Source organism: Vicugna pacos, unplaced genomic scaffold, assembly GCF_048564905.1.
Source record: "Vicugna pacos unplaced genomic scaffold, VicPac4 scaffold_18, whole genome shotgun sequence".
Taxonomy (NCBI): Eukaryota; Metazoa; Chordata; class Mammalia; order Artiodactyla; family Camelidae; genus Vicugna; species Vicugna pacos.
This window is the reverse complement of record NW_027328739.1, coordinates 3,827,934-3,853,510: the sequence shown is the minus strand read 5'-3', so window position 1 is coordinate 3,853,510 and position 25,577 is coordinate 3,827,934. Positions and strand designations below refer to the sequence as shown.

General features: G+C 33.4%; 1 protein-coding gene across 1 annotated transcript; it reads left to right on the top strand.

Annotated features, from left to right (window-relative positions):
* The first annotated feature begins 3,020 nt into the window (after nucleotides 1–3,020).
* LOC140692876 (heat shock transcription factor, Y-linked-like) lies at nucleotides 3,021–12,053 on the top strand. The gene is made up of 3 exons (XM_072957095.1): nucleotides 3,021–3,654; nucleotides 4,128–4,631; nucleotides 12,036–12,053. Exons 1-3 carry the CDS (start codon nucleotides 3,130–3,132, stop codon nucleotides 12,051–12,053), a joined length of 1,047 nt encoding a protein of 348 aa, XP_072813196.1. The 5' UTR covers nucleotides 3,021–3,129.
* Nucleotides 12,054–25,577: the final 13,524 nt, after the last annotated feature.

The following is a 25,577-nucleotide window of genomic DNA, read 5'->3' as shown; positions in this document are numbered from 1 at the left end:
TTCATTGTATGCTTTTGACTTCTGGTTACCGTCTTTTGTATGTGTATTGACCCGTTAATATATCTGTTTATTTTGACTGATAGGAATACAAACTCTAACCCCTCCTACAGAGAAGAGAAACAAGAAGAAAATACTCTGTATTGTCCTGTTTCGCTCTCTGACCCTTAAAAATTATGATGTCCTGTTTTACAACATCATGTATATTCTATTTTATGTCATGGCAGCTATTGTCTTTCTAATTATTTCTTTCTACTTTCTATAGATTTCTGTTTTTTTTCTTTAGACTAGATCTTTCATTATTTCATTTCTGTTGCTAAATTCTTTAAGTATTCACTTTTATGGAAGTTATTTATCTCTCCTTCTATTCTAAAAAATAGACTTGCTTGATAAATTATCTTAGATTACAGCTTTCTTTCATTCAAGACTTTGAATATATCTTGCCACTGCCTTCTGCCTGTTATATTTGTGTAGGGAACCAGTTTACAAATGTAATATATATAATTATTAACATATGTAAAGAATACCTAAAATCAAGGTAACAAATAAGATGAAAACCTATACATTAAAAAATAGAAGACATTGATGAATGTAATTAAATCTGTTCCCAAGAAATGAAAAGATCTCTTATGTTAATGATGTGAAACTATGTGGTTGAAACAAACATACTACACAAGGCAATCTACATTTAGTGTGATTCATGTCAAAATACCCATGAGATTTTTCCATTAAATAGAACAAATACTTTCAAAATTTATATGTAACCATAAAGATCATGACTTGCCAAAATAATCTTGAAAAGTAGTATTAAATCTAATAGTGTAAAATAATCTGATGTTAAAGAGTCCTTTAAAGATTTAGTAATTTAAAAAGCATGATATTGGATCAAAAACAGACACCAATCAATAGAAGAGAATAGCACAACCAGATATAATCCCTCACACCTATGATCAATTTACCCATGAAAAAGGAAGCAAGAGTATAAAATGAAGCAAAGACATTCTCCTTAATAAGTAGTGCTGGGGAGATTGAATATGCGAAAGATAGATTATAGTATTTCCTCACATTGTATACAATCTATGAGCACAGAATATCTTTCTATTTATTTGGTTTACTTATATTTCTTGCACCTTTAATTTATAGATCTATGTTTAGATCTTTAATTTCACTTATCTATTTTATTCCTATTTTATTCTTTTTGGTATAAGTTTACACACAATAGTTTTCCTAATTACTCTTTCTGATAATTTGTTGTTAGTATATAAAAATGCAACAGATATTTGTATATTGATTTTGTATTCTGCAAGTTTATTAAGTTTGTTGACAATTTCTAACAGTCACTGGAGGAGTCTATGGAGTTTTCCATCTATGTGTAATTACGTCATCTGTAAAAATAGTACTGCTTGTTTACAAGTTGGATGTCTTTTTTAATGTTTCTTGACTAGTTTTTCTGGCTAGGACTTCTTGTAGTGTAATTTAGGACTTGTGAGGATGAGCTACTTTTTCGTATTACTGTACCAGAGGAAAACTTTCCTGTATGTTAATATTGAACTTGATGAAAGTCATGGGTTTTTCATATATGGCTATTTTTATCTTTAGTTATATTCTATCTAGAGAGAATTTGTTAAGAATTTTTTGTATACAAAAGTTAAGATCAGTTCTGTCAATAATTTTCCTACATTTTTTTGAGATTGTAACCTTTGAATTCTCTGTTTTTTAAGGGATGGTATCACATTTATTGATTTGTGTATGTTAAATAATATTTATGAATCAGGGCTAAATCATACTTAACTATAGTTTATAATTCTTATAATATGCAATGAATTCAGGTTGATAATATTTATTTAGAATGGAATATACACATACTGAAGGAAAAATTTACATTGTAGCTTGAGTGTACATTTATTTATTTTAAAATTTTATCAATAATTTGAATTTGGCTTATGTTTAATGGAATTTATTTCTAAATAAATAATATAAGTTTTGGTAGAACTGGACTTACTACAGTTTACTGATACAGAGCATAGCTATTATTTGCAATTAGTGAACAAACACTTGCCTTAAAATGCCATATTATACTAACAATGCCAACTGTTTCAGGACTGGAAAACATATGGCTTCCTAAAATGCATTACCTTGTCTTTTCCACACTAACCCACATATAATGTTACTTTTTTGTTTTTTGATTGTTTGTTTGTTTGCCCCTTAATGGGGTCACTGCTTATAGAACCCAGGACCTTATGCATAACTTTATTTATCAACATCATTTTGGAACACTTAACAGAAGCCACAAGAGTATGGATTAAAAATGACAAGAAAAATTATTCCTTCTAGGGACTTAAAAACCTCTGAGTGAAAGAATGGCAAAAATAAACATTTGTAAGTGTACAATCAGATTTTTCTCTTGTGTAATTGTAAAGTAGAATATTAAATTACATTTGTTTTACTTATAGCACTGAAATAAAATTTAAACAAAATTCCTCCCTTTGGAATTTCTTAAATTTGATTGATTATTTTAATTTAATTTTAATTCATAAATATTTAACATTTATTTATAAACATAACAAATAAACTGATATTTATTCTGCTGATGTTTTGAATATAGAGCTACTTATTGTAAATTACACAGAGAAATAACTACTTCCGTTTACAAATCAAATTTTGATTCACTTTAATTACAAATGATAATGAAATTGTTATAACCATTCTGTAAAAATTTTACACAAATTTCACTTTAAATTCCAATATTTTAAAATTATTTTATTTACTTTGTGCATATTTATACTCTGTTCACCAATGTTGTATAAATTTGGGTACAAAAGGAATGAGATTGTTTTATCTCATACACCCCAAAGTTAAATTGTTTAAAAAGATATTCTCGGGAAAATATTTGCACATCACAGTATAAAAATAAATATCCTATATATTTCATTTTAACTGGATTAATGAGAAGGAAACACTGGCTGATTGTTACACTTGGGTTGCTAAGAGACCAGTCTTTTTGTGATGTCACAGCCTCTCAGGTTGAGAACCATGTTGATGGCCTATCAGTTTAACTGTGCAGGCCTGCTTAAGCAGCATTTGAAGCTGCACTGCTCAAAATCATGCAGATTAGAAAAGTAGCTGTAGGAAATGTTATTTGAGATGGCACATATTTCTTCAGAAATTCAAGATGTGCCTCCTAAAGATGGACCAACTGATTCAGGAAACCCCGGTAGATCTCTATCGTGTGATCAAACATTCTCTGGGGACTTGGACTTGAGGTGTATGATTGAAGAAAATGCTTTTCAGACTTTGTCTGAAAAATCCTTGATAAAAAGACCATGTTACACACATTGTGTCTTGGAACCAGATGAAGATAATGATTTTCGTTCTCTGACATTTCCAAGAAAACTCTGGAAAATGGCTGGGAGTGACCAATTTAAATCCATCTGGTGGGATGATAACGGAACTTCCATAGTTATTGATGAAGATGTCTTTAAGAAGGAAGTTTTGGAAAGAAAGGCCCCTTTCAGAATATTTGAAACTGGAAGTATGAAAAGTTTAGTTAGACAGCTTAACCTTTATGGGTTTAGTAAAGTGCGGCAGAAATGTCAAAGATCTGCTTGTCTAGTTGACTTTCTGGCAGAAGAAAAAGAAGCCTCTGTTTTAAGCAAGGTATACACAAATTTTAGTTATGACTTGGTAACTTATGTATAAAATTTTATATTGTAAATCAATCTATGGTAATATAAATGTAAAGCTAGATTTTGAAAATAGTATAAAACTACAAATGCTAAAATTCTTTATTTTTTCTAAAAATGAGGACAGTGACTTAACTCTTCAAGACTATGAGAAAGTTTGCTAGCAGCTATGAATCTTATCAGAAATCTAAGTGAAGGTATGAAAGCTGCTTTTCAAAAGTGGCATTCACTGTTACTGCAAACACTAAATTCTTTAATTTGATGACTATACTATTTACATGTGTATTTTCCAAATAAGGAACTTCAAAATATCGTCAGCAATGTTCATATTTTGATGATATTATCTTTGCATACTAAACATGAAATCTGAGGTTTTAAAGTTAAGGCTTATTGTAGTTATGTATTTTGGTTTAAATTATTACTAAAACCTTTCTCCTTTGGTTGTAGCTGCAGTTCTACCATAATCCAAATTTTAAACGAGGCTGTCCTCAGCTTTTAGTGAGAATAAAAAGAAGAGTTGGGATTAAAAATGCCTCTCTGGTGTCTTTATTGGCTCGAGATTTCAACAAGAAGCACTTTAAAGGAGGAAGTAATGTTGATAAAAATAATTCTGATTTTGTGGCTGACACTAGTGGAGAAAGTGCATTTTTACCTTCTGCAGATTTAAACATGCCTCTAATAAGAAAGCCCTCTATTGGCCACATAATTTGTGGTAAAACTACCCCGCTCAGAGGTGATTTTTCTCCTCCATCATCAACGTCAGTTAGACCACCAGAAAATATTGCAGTGGAACAACTAGCTATTTTAAATCAGTTGACCACTGTCCACGGGCACTCTCAAAGCAGCTACACTGAAGCAAATGGCCATGTTGTGAACTTCATTACAACTACAACTTCTACTTCTCAATACAGCATTTTGTCCCCCCTACAGAGCAATTATTTTGGACTGATGGTGGAGCCTTCTTATTTTTCAAATAGATATCACAACATATCTGCCAATGAAGGTCGTTTTTGTAAACTTCAACCTGTGAGTAACCCACGGTTTCCAGTGCCAGTGATAGCTGATACATCAGCTACTTCTATTTCAAGGCCAACTCATCAGACATCTTCAGTTTATGAACGTCATCCTAATTACAACTGAACTACCAGAGGACTACCAGGTTATGCATGATAACAAAGATTAAAATTGATGTTTGCAAATTTTGACAAATATCTGCAATTTTCTTATTTGAACAATAAACATAGAATTGTACTTTATTATCCTTATTTTTTTAAATAGAGATAAGAGTTAAAAGTGATACTAAGTTACCATTTAAAGAAAAAAAGAGATATTTGTTTGATATGATCATTTGATGGAACAACATGAGTGTAAATTTAAATAATTTCTGTGAGGAAGAAGAGAAAATGGAAGAATTTGGAAAAAGACTAAAACATGGAGAGAGGGAAAATTACTTAGTGGTTTCTGGTTCATCCTGAAAAGTATTAAATGTGTTAAGTTAGGTTATGTTGGAACAGGATGAAAATGCAGGAACCGGCCCAGGGATCATGGTCTTTATTATGTCATCCCTGGTATAATAAAAGTCACATGATATAGTCTCAGATGGTACATTTAGCATGTGGTAAAATTTAACAAGGAATTTTATCTATGGTCTTCCTTGTGCTGTTTTCTAAGCATTCCAAATGTTGCTTTATTTTTCTCCACTCAAGAGTCTGCACTATATTTTTAGAGTGAATATTTTAAGTTACTTTTATGTTCCAACCAAACACAAGCTTACATCTTCAGGGTTGCACTTAATACTTTTCCAAATCTAAGCCCACAAACTCATCTTGGTTTAGTCATTTCATTATCGATCTGGCATCTGACTAATTTGGCATATCTTTATGTTTCACTGTTTCTGGAGATACATCCAGGCAAATGCTTATCAACCATATTAAATCCAAACTCACAACTATTGCTCCAGCTTATCCTTAGACTTAGAATGTCCTCCTTTTACCTATTTAGATTTCCCCAGTCTCAGTACAGAAATCACCTCCTCTAGATATTTTCTGTCTATCCTCCTTTCCTTGTCTAACTTGGATACCAGCACAGTAAGCACAGCTCATGCCACAGGATGCATTTTAGTATTTAGTGAATGAAAAATACATGTTAACTTTAAGCAAAATCTACTTTCCTGAAACAACAAAACTTTCATGGTTTACAAACAGTTTCATTATGGTCTTTATTCTTCACCACAAACTAGCTCTTTTCGTAGCCCAAGGCTAGTCACTCAAGACTGTAATTGGAGATAGGTACAGGAGACAAAGTATTATTTTCTTCTTAATTCATGCCTCCAGAGACCTAAAGCATTCCATTCCCATTTGCTGGATTTTTTCCTGTCTCTTCATCACCCACCCACCCCAAAATAGCTGATTCTCTTCCCCATACCAATAACTATACTTATTTCTAATTAATTGACTTCTTAGAATCAGAGCTTTATCCACAATTGACAATGCCATTGCAAACATTTAGTGTAGGTTTATTCACCCCACATAACTTGTGCCCTTGCTAACCTTCACACAGGAAGTATCTGCGAGGTACTAGCCCCTTGGTTGGGGTGGTCGTATTCAGTAACTGAATTGCAATCTGAACTGTGTGGACAAAAAAGAGATGAGGGTGGTAGAATTAAATATTTGTCTAACTGCAAGAATACCAAATTTCTGCAGATATTAGGAAATATATAATATTAATGGAAGACTTTGACTCTTTCCCATTAATTTAAAATAAATGGTGAAGCAATTTCAGAATGTGAAATGAGCTGAAATTCTGGAAAAATTGTAGGCAAGTTCAGGGAGCCTAAGGCTTCTGCTCACAATGATGCAGCCAGTGTCATCTAATAAGACTGGAAAGGCAAAATTGAGTCCAGAAAATGTGTCACCATTTGTGAAGAAAGCCTTTGATAATCTGGAGAATGGGCAAACGGGCCAGGGTAAGCTCTAGCAACTTCCCACCAATATGACTTTTACCAAGAGAAGGAAAGAGCCCACTTGCAACAGAAGATCTATGCCTGGACAGAAGTGATTGTTCCTATAACAGAAACATCAACCTTTCAAGTTTGTCAGCTCAAATCTGATGGTGGCTATGTTGTAGCTTACATTATCAGTCTGGGGTTCAGAAGGGCTGGTTCAGCAGCTAGTTTCCAGCTCCCTTATCAGACAGTGGGTCTTACCATAATCATCATAACAAGACTCTATAGTGATAAGTCAAAAGCTACACTTTAATTTCAAAATTAGAAATCCTAAAGAATTATATCGTTTGTTTCTCCATCTCTAGTTTTCTACCTGGGAAAACTAGAATATTGGCAAATGAACAAAAGTTGCCTGGTGCTTTGAAAACTATTCTCTGAGCTTTGTCCACTGAATTCTTCCCACTAAATACAACAAATCTGTCTTCCACTGCGTGTGTGTGTGTGAAGATGCATTTTTAAGCAGTAACGAAGTTTGTCTTAGTTGAGTCATCAGTGAATTATTATTCTGCATCTGGCAGAATCTCTGTGAATTAAGAGTTTCATTGAGCCACCAGATTTTCTTCCGATCAGGGAGAGGAATATTATATTTCTCCCAGTATGCTAATTGTTATCTTTTCATTGAATCCCGAGCTGATGCTAGGGCCAAGCCACTGAACCCTTGAATTGGACTGAGGCATATACAGTCTCCAATCCCCAGAGCCCAGCACAGGATTGTGTCTCCTTTTTAATTTAAGCTTATGTCCAAGTTTTTTTCTCTTTTAATTCTCATTGTTGACACATCATATTTTGGCTTTGAACACCCATTGACTAATTTATAGAGACTGAACTGCTGATGTATTCCCGTTCAACTACAAATAGCAATAACCTTTATTTCGTTGGACTACCTGGAATACAGTGAGCATAGTCATTATTTTGAAAGCAGTCCTCAGTCCTAATAATGCAGAAACTTTATAGTTCTTTGCCAGCACTTGAGCGAGGATAATTTCTGTGGATCTCAGGGATTATCCTCACATCCCTTAATGCAACCATGGGAAAACACCATATTGTTTTCCAAAATCAAGTCTTTGTCATTATTGCATTCCAATTGCAAAACAGTTAAGAACTGTAGGAGTTCTGAGGTTTTACCATGCTGAGATTTTTTGCAACCTAGCATGTTCCTTACTTACTGATGCTGTTGGGGAGATGAGACTTTTGGTCTGAGACAGTGAATATTAACACTCAAAGAAAAGCAGCCATGGTTACATTTTTCATCCATTCCCTAATCTCAGATGAATTCACAGAGTGAAATTTTGATGCCTACAAAATCAGTGGTCTGTTATCATGAAGAAAGTTTAAGGCATGGTAGAACACTAGTTATATTAGTATCTTTATGTATAATTTATTAGAATCACTTATATATTTGCATCTTTATCTAGGATAACTCTATCATGACTCACGATTACTTGCTTCAAAAACAGTAATGAGAAATGACATGGGAAACAATGATCATTGTCTTTCCATTTTTCCTTCTGCTTTTATTGAGAGATAATTGACATAAGACATTGTGTAAGTTTAGGTGCAAAGGGTAGATATTTGAGTCACATGTATCATGAAGTAAATATAGCAATTTTACAGAGAATTCATTATCTCATTTAGATATAATATTAAAGAAATACAATTTGTTTTTAGTTGTGTTGAGAAATCTTAGCGTCTACCCTCTTAACAACATTCATATATAACAAAAAGCAGTATTAATTGTATTTATCATGTTAAAATGTAGCATCCCTAGAACACGTTTTTTAACGGCTGGAAGTTTGTATCTTTCGAGTGTATTAATCTAATTCTTCTTTCCCAACCCCTGCCTCTGTTAACTACAAATCTGTTTTTTTCTATAAGTATATTTGTTTGTTTTTGAAGTGTACTTTAATGTATAACACTGTGTTAGTTTCTCTTACATTACATAATGTTTGCAAATTTTAATACATTTCAAACTGATAACAAGAATAAATTTATTTATGATATGTTGCTATTTAAAGATATTTCATAGTTATTGACTATTCCCCATACAGTACATTTCTTGTTCCTGACTCATTTAAATTGCAACTGGAAAATATTCTCTCTTAATTTTTCTGAACTATTTCTTTTTCTTCACTACATTTCCCTCCTTCTTGTAAACAACCTGTATCTTTCTATATCTATTACTCCTTTTCTGTTTTGTTATGTTAATTTGTTTTAAAATCAGAATATGAGAAAAATAATTTAGCATTTGTCATTATCTGTGTGACTAATTTCACTTAGCATATTACCCTCTTGGTCTATCCATTTTTTGCAAATGACAAGAACTTATACTTTTTAGAGCTGAGTAATAACCCATTGAAATTTTATGTGTGTGTGTGCATACATATATATATATATAGTGTGCATAATATATATATAGTGTGTATGCATATATATATTCAAATATAGATAAATCTTCAGTTAATAGATGGTTAGATATATATACTATAAACAGACATTTTCTTTGTCCATCATATATTGATGAGCAATTAATTTGCTTCTATATCCTGGCTATTGTAAATAATGCCGCAGTGAGTATATGGTTGAATTTATCTTTTCTGCTTAGTGTTTTTATTTTATTGGAATAAGTATCCAGATATAGAAATGTTGGATCATATTTCATTTTTAATTTTATATAAAACTCCATACTGTTTTCCACAGTGGCAGCACAAATTTACATTCATTCAATCAGCGCATCAGGGTTCTTTTTCTTACATCCTCACCAACATTTATATTTGTAATAGTTCTGATCATATTCATTCTGACAGGACTGACATAAAATCTAATTGTGTTTTGGACTTGCATTTTTCTGATGATTAGTGATGTTGACCATTTTCATGTGCCTGTTGATTACCTTTCCACCACTGTATATTAATTTATTTGTAATGGGCTAAAGGAGCATAACTGTCTGATTTCATTTTTAGGCATTATGTTGTGTTCCATTATTCTGTTTGTTCTGTGCCACTACCATATTCATTACTGTAGCTTTGTATTAGAGTTTAAAATCAGGCACAGTGATACTTTCTATTTGTTTTTGTCAAACTTGTTTGTGTTTTTAGTTTGTTTGTTTTCTTTTCTTTTCTTTTCTTTTTTAGTGATTTCAACTCTTTTGTGTTTACATGAAAATTTAAGAATTATTTTTTGTAAGTGTCTGAAAATGCACTTTGTATTTTGATAGGCACTGAATTTAATTTGTGTATTTTCTTGGCTAGTACTGTCATTTAAACAATATTTTTTCCTAATATATGAACACAGTATATCCATTCATCTATTTGCATTATCTTCAATTTCTGTTACAAATATTTATAGTTTTCTTATTACAGGATATTTAACTCCTTGGATGGATACATTTCTTGATTTTTTTTAATGCAACTGTAAGTGAGACAGTTACCTCACTTCCTCTATCTGTTAGTTTGTTGTTAGTGTGTAGAAATGCAAGATTTCTGTATGTTAATTTTACATTCTGAAATTTTACCAGACGCATTCATAAGCCCTAGTAGTCTTATGGCGTCTTCTTTATGATTTCTGTTTAACGTATTTCATCTGCAAACAGATAATTTTACTCCTTTTTTTGAAATAGCAATATTTTATTTACTTGTATTATGGATAGCTATGGCTAGAATTTCCAATACTATATTGAATAACAGTGGTAAGAGTGAGCATTATTTTTCTTCTTCCTTCTCTTACAGGAGATGCTTTCAGCTTTTAATCAGTGAGTGTCATGTTAGCTGAGTTCTTGTCATATATGACTTAACTGTGTTGAGGTATGTTTCCTCATGCCCAATTTGAGGAGAAATTTAATCATAAATAGATAATGGATTTGTCAAAACATTTTATGACACTTTTGAGGTGACCATATAATTTTTATTTTTCAGTTTGTTAGTTTGGTGTATCATATTGATTAATTTCTGGGTATTGAATCAATTTTGCATCCCTTGCATAAAAGGGACTTAATCATACTGTATAATCCTTTTAATATTTTGTTTTCTTTGCTAACAATTTATTGATGATTTTTGCATCTATGCTTATCAGTAGTATTTAACCTGTAATTTTATGAGATATTTGTTCCTGTTTTAGTAGTAGTGTGATATAGAAATGTGGGGTAGGAAGCCTTCCTTCCTCTGCAAATTATTGGAATTCTCTGAGAAGAATAGGTGATAGCTCTTCTCTAAATGTTTGGCAGAATTCACCTGTGAGGCTGTCTAGGCCTGGAATTTTGTATCTTGGGAGATTTTGTTTAATTACTTATTCAATTCCATTAGTGATAATCTGTTAACATTTTCTATTACTCATTCCATCCTGGAGATTAGGTCTTTCTAAGTAATTCTCCACTTCTTCTAGGGACATTTTTAATGGCATATAATTTGTTGTATAATTTTATGATGATTTGTGTTATTTCTTATAAGCTGTAACTTCCCATTTATTTTGGAGCTTTTTTATCTGTACTCACTTTTTTGCTCATGAGTCTCGTTAAAGTTTATCAGTTATATTTATCTTTCAAAAGCCATTATGTAGTTTGACTAGATGTTTCTATTATTAATCTTTATTTTATTTATTTATGTTCTGACCTTTCAGTTGTCTTTCCACATACTATCAAGTTTGTTTATTATTTTTCTTCTTCTTTTGTATGTAAGATTATGTTATAAAAGAGAGATGTTTCTTATTTTTATAAGTGGGATTATTTTGCTATAAGCATCCCTATTAATACTGCTTTTGCTATACCCCCATGGACTTTGTTTTTCTTATCATAATTCTTTATGTATTTTTACTTTGATTTATGCATCAATCCATTGGTTGTTTAATATTCTATGATTTATCCACCACACTTTAAAATTTTTCTCAGGTTTTTCCTTTTAGAAAATTTCTATTCTCACAGAATCAATGTGTTTCTTCACAAAACAAGGAGAAATATAATAAAATTTATACAAAATTGTGAAAGACCCAAATTTTCTAAAATTATCTTCAGTAAATGAACACAGCTGTGGGTATTATCCTCCCTGACTTAAGAATATACTTCAAAGTTAGAGTAAACAAAACATCAAAATATATCACTGAAAGATTCACATAGATTAATGGAACAAAATAAAAAGTCCTAAAATAAACCCACACTCATATGGTCAGTTAGTCTACAATGAAGGAGGCAAGAGTATACAATGGAAAAAGGCAGTCTCTTCAACAAGTAGTTCTGTGAACACTGGACAGTACAAGTAAAAGGAAGATATAAGAGCACTTCCTTCCATATTATACATAATAAGATAAAAATGGATTAATTTCCTACATGTAAAACCTGAAACTATACAATTTCTGACCAACAGGACCAGAACCGCCTTTGAGATAAATCATATGAATATTTACTTTTGATCTATCTCCTTAGTGAAAAAAATAAGGAAAACAAACAATAACAGTTTTTAATATTACTGAGGAAATAATAGATGTATTATGTGATACAGGGATTCCACTTCTTGTATAAGTGTGAAGTGTAAAATCTTTTGCATAGCAAAGGAAATGTTCAGCAAGAATTATGACAACACACAGATAAAAGGAAGAGTTTCAGACAATGAAACCAACAAGATATTAATCTACATAATATATATATAGCATATTAGACTCAATAGTTAAAAAACAAAGACCCAAACTTAAAAACAGTAGAAAGATCTTCATTGAAACTTTTCAAAAACAGACATGTGAATGATTTTCTTGCACATAAGAAGAAACATAACTTTGCTATTCATTAGGAAATCATAAATCAAAACCAGAATGAAATATAAACTCACAGCAACCAAAATGTCTATTAAAAAAAGTCTACAAATGACAAAAACTAATAAGAATGTCGATAAAAGGGAACCCAGGTACACTGTTTGTGGAAATATAAATTGATGCATCCACTATTATAATAGTGTGGTCAGTGCTCAGAAAACTAGAAATACAAGCAGTATATGTTACAGCAATTCCAGTTATTGTTATAAATCTCAAAAAAATGAAAACATTCACATTAAAGGATATATTACCCCCAATGTTTTAAACATTAACATTTATAATACCCAAGGATAGATGCACAATTCAACTGCCCATCAGCAGATGTTTGGCTGAAGTAGATGTGAGATATAGATAAAAGAATAAATACTTAGTCATTGTCATATTAAAAAATAAACTTCTGCTATTTGGAACAATGTGACTGGACCCAGAGAGTGCTGCACACAAGAAAATAAATCATACAGAGGAAAACACTCTATGTTGTCACTTAAATGAGGAAAATAAAGATATAAGAGAAATAATCATAAAAAAACAGGAACAGAATCACATATATATGTGTACTGTACCAAGTAGTGTTTTCCTGTGTGGACAGGGAAGAAGGATGGAGAAGGCAGAAATGTGAAAGCTACTAGTAATAAATTAGTGAAACAACAGCGCTATATTTACAGTGCAGAGAAATATTTTAATAATTTAATTGATTTTAAAGAGATTATAAGTATATATTATAGTAAAATATGCATGTAGGTGGGAAAAACTTTGAAGAACAGAACCCAGGAAAATCAAAATATTTTGTAGTACTATGATTTTAGGGGAGATGATTTGTTCACTTTCTTTACAGTTTTTACAATGTCCTATGTAGAATTTAAGCTTTTAATTGAAAAAGTATATACTTTTAAAAGTGACATAAGTTTAAACTATTTTTGTCTCTCCCCTTATATCTACAGTCAGTAAAACGTTCACATCTCAACAAAAATAACTACAACACAAAACAATACTTCAGAACTCAAGTGAACAGGTGAAGTTTGGTGGATTAAAACACGCAAAGGTGGCAGAAGTGAGGGAAGAGCAGATTTGGTGTCTGCAACCAAGGCCCCCTGAATAGGATATCTGAGTCCACAAGTTCAGAGAACCCAGTAGAAACAGGGTCTCAGTGGTTCACACAGCTTCAGCCCCCACTGCACTAATACTCATGGTCACATGTAACTAGGAGTGAGCAACAATAGAGACAGAAATTCCATCCTTCAGACACTCAGACATTCATGACAATGTCCCTACTCCCCTTTCACAGTGGTGGAGACAAGATACCTTGCAACACTGGACATTACAAAGGCCCTTGCCTGATTCCAAATACCCACCTGTCTTTACACATTTCCCCAATGTGTACACTGAGTCTCAAGGGATATCATATCCCTTGAGATATTTTGTCGCTGTCCCAGTGACAACAGTGGCATTAATTACCAGAGAAGTCTAAGAAGTGACAGTGAAAGCACATCTGTTATCCAGACAGTAGCGACTGGAAAGTGCCATTTTGAAATATTATCAGAGGTAGCTCAGAAAAGTAAAACCAAAAATTGTGCAATATTGCAAAGTACCAGAAAACAAAAGCAAGGACTCCAACTCCCAATCTGTTATTAAGTGTCACCAGAGAAATCATTTACAAGACCATGACCAATCACAGTTACATTATAGGGCACGCACACACACAGATACACAGACACATACACCCACACAGACACAGACACACATGCACATGCACCTGTGCACAGACACACACACACAATGTGAACCATGCAGCAAACAGACTTAAGTCATGGTATATTGCCATATAACTAAGAGAGAATCCAAATAGGTGTCATTCAGAAACTCAATACAAAAAACAATACTAAGAATGTAGTTTAGTGAGCTCAAGAATAAATTAAATGATGATAAGAAATACATTACCAAAGAGAATGAAACTATAAAATAGCCAAACATTGTTTGAGGGCCAGGAGAACTTAATAAATGAAGTGAAGAATGCAACAGAAAGCATTGGAAGTAGACTGTCTTTGTGGAAGAGAGATTAGCAATCTCACCAATACAAAACTAGAAATGATATGAGAGTGCAGAGATACAAGATATTAAAAAGTGAGGATATTCAAAAGTAGCCATCAGACTTCCTCAGGAAGTGCACATTAGAGTGGAATCCTGGAGGGAGAAGAAAATTAGAAGGCAGCTGATGGTGTATATAAAGAAGTAATAGTTGATAACTTCCTGAACCTGTGTAAGGAACTGATATTCAAGTCCGTGAGACAACAAAACATGAATAACATTAAGACAAAGGGACCTCCTTCAAGATAAATCATATGCAAAATGGCAAGTCAATGACAGAGAAAATATTGTAAAGGCAGCCAAAAAAAGTTATGAAAATCTACAAAGTATCCCCCATTAAGCTATAAGAAGATTTCTGAGCAGAAAACATAGGCCAAGGGTAAATAAAATTACATTTTCAAACAACTGAAATAAGAACTAACTCACCCAATAATAATTAAACAGTTATCACTTATTTATAAAGTGAAAATAAAGAATTTACCAGACAAACATAACCTGAATGTGATAAAAAAACAAAACCGATACACCTAATAAGAGGTGTAGAATAGAAATCTTCAAAGAAATATAAAATGGCAAATATATGCAAAACATTGTCCAAAAATCTAAGGAGATACCCCGAGAAAGTTTCAACAGTTTCTTTGGGTGTGCTTTTAAATGCTACTATACTATTTGGTTTAAAGGGGGAAAAATAGGAAATCAGGGACAATAAATATAGATACCTCAAACTGGTAAAGTGTTTACAACAGTAAAAGAAATAATTTGAGTCAGTAACCATCAAAGGTAAAAATAAAAATAAAACAATATTAAAGGAAGCTGCTATCAGCGGAAAAAGGACTAAATTATACCTGAGATGTTTTCTTTTTATTTGAAGTAGAGTAGATTTACTATATTGTGTAGTTTCAGATGTACAGCATAGTTAATTATAACCACTTTGTAGATTATAATGCATTATGAATTATTACAATGATTGTAACACACAATTATTTTAAGCTATTGTGTATAATTCCATGATCTATACAGACTATCAATGTTGCTAATCTCCTTTATGTATACTATTTTCTATCTGTCAATGTTCTACCATTAAAATCTCTTTCCCTTCTCTTTGGTAAACATAAACTTTTTCCCATATATTTGAGTCTCTTAAGTCTTGTCTATCTAAACTCTTTACAACTCCATCATGTCAATATCTATCTATCTATCTATCTATCTATCTATCTATCTATCTATCTATCTATCTATCTATCTGTCTATCTATGTAGCAATCTATCAAGTATTATCCTCCTATCTATCTATTTACCTGTCACCTATCAATAGATAGCTATAGATAGATGTACATAGATATTTGTTATAATTTAGATTCCACATATAAATTATATTATATACTTTTGTCTTTGTCTAAGTTACTTTACTAAGCACAATATTTAATAGGTCCATTCATGATGCTGAAATAGCAATGTGTTATACTTTTTCATGGCTGAGTAATATTCCATTGTATATTTATAGAAACATCATATATTCTTAAGTCCATAGTCTACTCTGGACACTTGGATTGCTTCCCTGATTTGCATATTATAAACAGTGCTGTTGTAAACATTGTTTCTTCTCAATTTAGGTTTTTTCCCCAGATTTCTTTTAGGAGAGTTATTACTGGGTCTTATGATAGTTAACTTTTTAGTTTTTAAACAAATCTGAATACTGTTTTCCATACAAGTTCCAACAATTTACATTCCTACCAAGAGAATACAAGAGATTTGTTACCTCCACATCGTTTCCAACATTTTCTATTTGTAGACTTTTTGATAATAGCCATTTGACCAGTTTTAAGTGATAACTCATTGTGGTTTTGATTTGCAATTATCTAATAATTAGCAATGTTGGGCAATTTTATCACTTGCCTGTTACTCATCTGTAAGTTTCCATTTGAAAAATATTAACTCAGGTATTCTTCTCTTGTTTTTGATTGTTTTTTTGTTTTTTACCTTACGTTGTGTAAACTAAATCCATGTTACATCTATTAACCTACATCTATTAACCCCTGGTCACTTGCATTGTTTGCAGATATGTTCTCCAATTACACAGGCAGTGTTTTTATTTCACTTATAGTGTCCTAAGCTGTGCAGAAATTTTCAAGTTTGTTTAGGTCCCACTTGCTGATTTATGCTTTTGTTTCTTTTGCCTTAGGAGACTGAAATAAGAAAATATTCCTTTGATATATATCCAATAAAGTATCACCAATATTCCCTTCTAGCTGTTTTATAGATCAGGTCTTACATTTAGGTCCTTAATATACTTAGAGTTTATTTATGTATATGATGTCAAAGAATGCTCTCATTTCACTGTTTTACATGTAGATGTCCAGCTTCCAAAACACCATCCATTGACGAGACTGTCTTTTATCCATTGTGTACTCTTGCCTCTTTTATCATAGATTCATTTCTCAGAGGTGTGTGGAATTTTTCTAGGCTCTCTATCTGCTTTTATTGATTATATCTTGGCCAATGCCATGTTGTTTTTATTACTTTAGATTTGTAGTATAGTAAGGTATCTGGGAGGGTTATACCTCCAGATTTGTTGTTTTTTCTCGAAGTCATTTTGACAATTTTTATGGTTTCATATAAACTTAGAGTTATTTATTTTCTTGTTCTGTGGAGAATACTACAGCTTCGTAACAGGAATTGCAATAAATCTGTAGGTTTCTTTGCATATTACGGCCATGTTGACAATATTAACTCTTTCAATCCAAGAGCACAAGACATCTTTCCATTTCTTTGAATCATTTTTCATTTCTTTGTCAATGTTTTATTATTTTCAGTGTTTATATCTTTCATATATGTGGTTACATTTATTCCAAGATATTCGGGGTTATGGGGTTTTAAATATTATTGCTTTCAACATCCATTTTATGGTATCTCATGATTAACGTGTAGAAGTGCAAGAGACTTCTTTACATTAATCTTGTACCCTGCTCCCTTGATGAAATTATTTATTGTTCATAATAGTCAGTGTGGAGCCCTTAGGACTCTTTATGTAGATTGTTATGCCATCAGTACTGGTGTGAATTTTGACTCTTCCTTTCCATTTGGCATTTCTTTTATTTCTTTTTCTTTTCCTTTTCCTTTCTTCTATTACTATTAAACACAAGTGCTGAGAGTAGGAATCCTTTTCTTGTTCCCGAATTTAAGCAGAAGGCTTTCAGCCTTTCCCCTGTGTATTATAAATTGTTATAAATGGCCTTTATTATGTTGAGAGATGTTCCCATTGTACTCACTTTCATGAGAGTTATGATGATGAATGTATGTTGAATTTCGTCAAATGCTTTTTCTTTGTGTATTGACATTGTCTTGTGAATTTTTCCTTCCTTTATTAGATATGTGTCACGATGTTTGACTTGTGTATGTTGAACTATCCTTGTGACTCTGGAAAGGAATCCAACTGATCATCGTGTATAATCATTTCTTAGTATTGCTGGATTCATCTGTTGATGTTTTTCGACGATTTTTGAATGTATATTCATCAAGGATATTGGATTTTCATTTTCATTTTTTTAAGTGTTTTTGACTGGTTTTGTTATCAGGGTAATGGTGGCCTCATAGAATAACTTTGGGAATTTTCCTTCCTCCTTCATTTTTTTAAACAGTTGGGGGGAAAGAGGTTTTAGTGTTGGCATCCAGGCATTTTGTTCAAGGGGTGTTTTGAAAATTATTGATTTTATTTAACTTATACTGATTGCCCTTTTCAAGTTCTCAGTTTTCTTTTTATTCAGTGTTGGCAGGCTGTATGTTTCTAGAAAATTGTCTTTTCTATTAAGTCGTCCAGTTGGTTGTCATGTAACAGCTCATAGTGCTTACATAATCATTTTTTGTATTTCTGTAATATCAGATATTATTTCTACTGTTTCATTTCTTATTTTTTTTGGATTCAGTCTCTGTATTTCTTGATAAGCCTGGCTAAATGCTTTTCTGTTTGTTAATATTTTTAAGAAAATTTAAAGCTGTTCATTTTATGATATGTAATTTATTTTTTAACTTTTATATTGTTTATTTTCAACATAATCATTAAAGATTTCTCATTCTACTGCCTTTGGGTTTTGTTTGTTCTTGTTTCTTGTTATTTTGTGTGGTATGCTTGGTCGTTTCTATGAGGTTTTTCTCTTTCCTTGTAGAAGTCTTTATTTGTTCTCATCTTCCATCTAGACTTGTCTTTACTGCATCGCATACATTTTATGAAGCTGTGTTTTCATTGTAATTTGTCTCCAGGTATGATTTTATTACCTCTTTAATTTCATAACATCTTGATTTCATCATTGATAATTTTTTATTTTTTTAAAGGATGTTGTTTGAATTCATGTTTGTGTTTTTCCTATTCTTTCCTCAGTTGAAGCACAGTATCATTCTTTTGTGTATGGAAAAATACTTGCTGTAATCTATATTGGCTTAAAGTCCCTGAGGCTCATTTCATGACATAATATGTGGTTAATTCCTTAGATAACCTGTGCACATTTGAAAAGTTTATGTGTTCTGATTTTCTGATGCAGTGTCCAATTGCTCACTTACTTTCAAATGATCTAATATGCTATTAAGACCTCTGTTTCCTTACAGATATTCTTTCTGGATGATCTGGCTATCAGAATAGTGAGGTGTTAAACTCATCTACTATTATTGTTTCATAATGAATTAATTCTTTCATGTCTACTAAAATTTCTTCTTATACTTTGGATTTAAGGTGTTGGGTCCATATATAATTTAATGAGTGTAATACCCTATTTTTATTGATCTCTTTTTGCTTATATAATCTCATATATTTTTTCATTCTGGCCCTTAATTTAAAACATATTTGTATGAGTTGAGCATTGAAATCTGCACTTTCTTGTCATTTCCATGGAATACATTTTCCATTTTTTCCAAACTATGTTTATCTTCCACCATAAAGTGAGACTTTCTGAGGTGGAGACAAAAATGGTGGAGTAGAAAGATGTTCGTAGCTCTCCCTTTCCCAAAAATGCACCAAGACTCACATCCACAGACCCACTCAGCTAAACAGAAAACCTGCAGAACTCTGACAGAACATTGTCTTCTTCAATAGATAAAGATGCAAAAAATCTGGTAGGAGAAAAGGAAGAAAGAAAGAAGAAAAGGCAAAACAGTGGGACAGTTCTCACGGGTAGGGAGCATCAATGAAGGACTGGTGCTCATTCACTGTGTCTCCCCTCTCCAGCTGAGTGGTCAGCAGGATGGTGGGGGAGCCTCCAAGTCTTGGACCTGTACAGAGTATAAGTTGCCTGACAGAACTAAGTCAAACAGGCACAGAGAATCCCTGTGACACCCAGACAAAGATGCATCCCCAAAGCTGGGGGCAGGGCCATGCTGCCTGAGTTGGGTGGTAGATGAGGATGGCAGCACTGTGGCGGCCCAGGGGAATGGAGTGGGCTTTGATCCATGGCTGTGGGTGCACAGGGCAGAACAACCTGGGCCCTCCATTAAACAACAGGGCAGATGTGCCCTGTGGGGTGAAAGGTGCAATCCCCATCTCTGAATTTCCACAGAAGTTTCCAGGTGAAGACAGCTGGGGCTCAGAAACAGCCACCATAGCCTCTGGTGCTTTGTACCCAGGTGGCAGTGGGGGTAAAACCTGCATCTACACCTTAGGACTTAGCAGCATCAACGGCCAGACTGAGACTTGTTGGAAGCATGAGGCAAATATGATCCTACTGTCCTGGTTCCTCAGAGAACTTGTCTGCCAAGACGAACAAGGAGCTGGATTATAGCCCAGACCAGGGACCGGGCTGTTCCTCAGTCTTTCCTGAGCCCACTCCCGGTTTGCAAACCCGAGGTAGAGCGTAGAGTGGCACAGAGCAGCAGAGTGATCGGCAACCTGAGCGGGTGGGTGGCCCCTCAGCTTTTGAGCTATAAAGCAGCCCTTGACCATGGTGCTGGGAGAGGGCATGATGCACAATCCTGCCTGGTCAGTCTGCAACAACTGACTGCAGCATTGAGCAGGGCAATGACAAGCCAGCCCAGAGTCAAGAAAGCTTCACCTAATCCAGTGTTGGTTGTAGGAGTGAGCTGCTTGATGATATGCCCTGGGAGCAGCACAGATGAGTGATCCAATGGAGGGCCTCTGGAAACAGCAAGCTGAGCTTCCAAAACAGGATGAAAACAGAATGACTTCACATTAAATGTACACTGTCTCCAGGAGGACACAAACAACCCCTTGTTTTAAACTGTTTTATCTGTTCCATTTTCTATTATCCTCTTAATTTTTACTTCTTAGGCAATTATATATACCCCCATTTCAATCTTTTTGAAATTTTTTAAAATATTATTATTATTATTTTTGAAAACTCTGCTTCAACTTGCATTAATATTATTAATTATACAATGTTTTCAAAGCTTTATCTCTCGCTTTTTTAAAATTATTTACCTCTCTCTCTTTTTTCCTATTTTCTAAGTTGTATTACTACATAGGCATTAGGTAGATATACTCATTTGGGACCAGGGTAGATAACTGATACTCCTTAAACCACAGTGCCAGTGATGTAGTAGAAATATGAAGAAGCAGAGAAAGCATTCACAATTAAACGAACAAGAGAAATATCCTGCAAGGATGATCAGTGAAATAGACATCGATATCCTACAAGATGAAGATTTCAAAAATGGAGTGATTTAAATACTGAAGGAAATAAAAGAGATAGTGTTTAGAGATATAAAATATGTCAAAAATGAAATGGAAGCTATAAAGAAAAGCCGAGTAGAATAGGTAAACCCTCTGACTGAGATGAGGAATAATCTAAAGGGGTCTCAATGCTGACTGAATAATGCAGAGAAACGAATTTGTGACTTAGAAGACAGGACAATAGCAAACATCCAATCAGTAGATTGACAAGAGAAACAATGAGAAACAAATGAAAAAAGCCTAAGGGACCTATGGTATTATAGAAAGCATGCCAAACTTGGCATGATAAAAGTCCCAGAAGGGGAAGAAAGATCAAAGGGGATTGCAAAGGATTTTGTAGAAAGCATGGCTGAGAACTACTGAAACTTAAAGAAGGAATCAGATATCCAATACAGGAAGCTCAGAGTGTCCCAAAAAGAAAGAACACAAATACACCCATACCAAGACACATAATTAAGAAGGCCACAGGCAAGGATAAAGAAATGATCCTAAAGAGAGCAAGAGAATAGCAAAGAGTGAGTTACAAGGGAATCCCCATAAGGCTCCCAGCTGATTTCACTACACAAATACAACAGGCCAGAAGGGAGTGGCAAGATATATTCAAAGTGCTGAATGATAAAAATGTTATAGCCTAGGATACTTTAAACAGCAAGGCTATCATTTTTGGTAGAAGGAGACATAAAGTATTTTACAGACAAGAAAAATCTTCAAAAGTTCAGCAAAATAGACCCATGCTAAAAGAATTATTGAAATGTCTTCTCTAAAAAGAAAAGCAGCAGGATGCTATAGAAATGTGGAACTCACAGCTTTAAAGGTGATAACTCATGAATTAAAAAAAAATAAACACAAAATTTTAAAACAAGACATACAAATCATTGAGAGTGGGAGAGGGAGAAAGGAAAATAGAAAATTTATATTTTTGGTCTTTCTTTTTAAAATTTTTTGTTCTCAGTAGGATGGGTTGGAGATCATGTTACTATCATTTAATAAAAGCAGTTATAGTAATGGTCTAATGGACTTATAAAAAAGGGTAACAAGAAGAAAAAACTTATCAGGGAGTCACTGAACTAAATAAAATTCATGATAATACAAAGGAAAATTACCAAACCATAAAAGGAAGATAAAAAAACAAAGAGGAAATACCAAATCAATTGCAAAAATAGGTCAAATTGTCAATAAACACAAGCCTATCATCAATTATTGTAAATTTTAATGAACTAAATGCTCCAGTCGAAAATCATAGAGTGGCAGGCTGGATAATAAAGCAAGAATCTTTAATATGCTGCATACAAGAGACCCACTTCAGAGAGAAGGACACATATAGATTGAGAGTGAGAGGATGGAAAAGGGTATTCCACATAATTTGAAAGCCAAAAAGCAGATGTTGCAGAACTGATTTCAGACAAAATAGTCTTTAAAACAAAGGCCATAAAGAAAGATATAGAAGGACATTTTATAATGATTTAAGGAGTGATACAATATGAGGATAGCACACTCGTTAATACATATGCACCAAATACAGGAGCAAATAAGTGCATAAAATAATTACTAACAGATATAAAGGAGGATTCATATTTGGAGATTTCAACACTGCATTAACATCACTAGAGAGATCATCGAGACAGAAAATAAACTAGGCAACAGAGAAGTTAAATAAAACAATAGAAATATTAGACTTGGTGGATATTTTCAGAGCATTGCACCCCCCACAGAATAGGATATAAATCCTTTTCAAGTGCACGTGGAACATTTTCCAGGATTCATGATGTACTTGGGCATAAAAGAAACCTCAGCAATTTTAAGAAGACAGAAATTACCTCAAGCATGTTTACTGAACACAATGTCATGAAGCTAGAAATCAACAACAGAGAAACAAAGGACAACAAAAGAAAAACATGGGGATTAAACAATATGTTATTAAAATACAAATGGATCAATGAAGAAATCAAAGCTGAAATAAAAAAGTACCTTGAGACAAAAGAAAATGAAAGGAAAACCCCACAAAATTTATGGGACACAGCAAAAGCAGTGCTGAGAGGGGAGTTTATAGTGATACAGGCCTACCTCAAAAAAGAAGAACAACCAAAAATAAACAATTTAACCCACCAGCAGAATGAACTTGAAAAAGAAGAACCAAAAAGACCCAAAAGGCAGGGGAAGGAAGCAAATCATAAATATTGGGGAGGAAATAAATAAAATAGAGATTAAAAAGATCATAGGAAAAAAATTAACCAATTCAAAAGCTGGTTTTTCCAAAAAGTAAGTAAAATCGACAAACCTCTGGCCAAACTCAAAAAGAAGAAAAGAGAGAGAGCACAAATTACCAAAATTAGAAAGGAGATTGTAGAAATTACCACAAAAATTTAGAAATACAGAATATCTTACGAGAATATGATGAAAAGTATATTGAATCAAACTGTATACCCTAGAAGAGATGGACAAGTTTCCAGAAACATACTGTCCACCAAGACTGAATCAAGACATAACTGACCCCTGGAAAAAGTAGAGCACTAGAAATGAAATCAAAGTAGCAATATAAAACCTCCCTACAAGTAGGAGTCCAGGACCAGACGGATTCACTGAGGAATTCAACCAAACATAAAGAAGAACTCATAACACTACTTCTCAAAATCCCCCAGATGATTGAAAAGGAAGGAATACTCCTAAAGTCATTCTATGAATCCACAATCACCCTGATACCACAACCAGGCAAAGACACTACCAAAAAAGAGGATTATAGGCCAATATCACTGTGAACCCAGACGCCAAAATCCTCACCAAAATAGTACCAAATAGAATCCAACAACACAGAAAAAGGATTATATAACATGACCAAGTGGGGATCATGCCAGTGACACAGGGGTGGTTCAACATATGCAAATCAATCAATGTAATGCAGCATATCAACAAGAGAAAGAACCAAAACCGCATGATCTTCTCAATAGGTGCAGGAAAAGCATTTGTTAAAATTCAACACCCACGTATGATAAAAACTCTCACAAAGTGGCCATAGAGGGAATAAACCTCAACATCATGAAAGTAATAGATAAAAAACCAACAGCAAGGATAGTACTCAATGGTGAGAAAGTCAAATTCTTCCCACTAAAATCTGGGACAAGACAAGGATGAACACTATCATGACTCCTTCTCAAGATAGTCTTGCAAGTCCTAGCCACAACAATCAAAGAAGAGAGAGAAGTAAAAGGGATGCAAATTGGAAAGGAAGAGGTAAAAGTCTCAGTATATGCAGAAAATATCTGACTATATATAGGAAACCCTACAAGATCCAGACAAAATTTACAACAGCTGATCAAATAATTCAGCAAGGAAGCAGATTACAAGATTAAGGTCCTAATATCAGTGACATTTCTTTACGCTTATGATTCAGATAATACTATAGAGCTATAGTCCACATGACAGCACTGTATTGGTAGAAAAACATACATATAGGTCAATGGAACACAATAGAGAGCCCAGAAATTAACCCACAAACGTTTGGTCAATTAATCTTAGACAAAGGAGACAAGAAATTACAATGGTATCGAGATAGTCCCTTCAGCAACTGGTGTTGGGAAAACTGGAGAGCAGCATGAAATTCAATGAAGTTAGAACACTCCCAATGAAGCTAGAAAAAGATACAATAAAAATAAACTCAAAAGAGATAAAACACTTAAACATAAGACAAGATACAATAAACCTACAAGAGGGAAATATCTGACATACGTCTCGAAAGTTTTCTCATAGAAGAAATAAAAGCAAGAATAAACAAATGAGACCTAATGAAACTTACAACCTTCTGCATAGTAAAGAAACCGGAAGTAAAACATAAAGAAAACCTACGGAATGGGAAAAAATTTACATATGAAACCGTCAAAGGCTTGATCTCCAGGGTATATAAACAGCTCATCTAACTGAATAAGAAAAAATAAACAACCTAATCCAAAATTAGTCAGAAGACCTAAACAAACAGTTCTCCAAGGAAGACATACAAATGATAAAAAGGCACATCAGAAAATGCTCAATATCACTGATTATCAGACAAATGCAAATCAAAACTGCAATGAGGTTTCACCTCACACCAGTCAGAATGGCCATCATTCAGAAATCCACAAAGGACAAATGCTGGAGAGGCTGTGGAATAAAGGGAACGGTCCCTCACTGCTGGTGGCAATGAAGATTGGTGCAAACAGAGTGGAAAACAGGATGGAGATTCCTCAAAAGCCTAGAAATAGACTTACAATGTAACCCAAGAATCCCACTCCTGGGCATAAATCCAGAAGGAACCCTTCTTCAGGAAGACGCCTGCACCTCAATATTCATAGCCAGCAATATTTACAATAGCC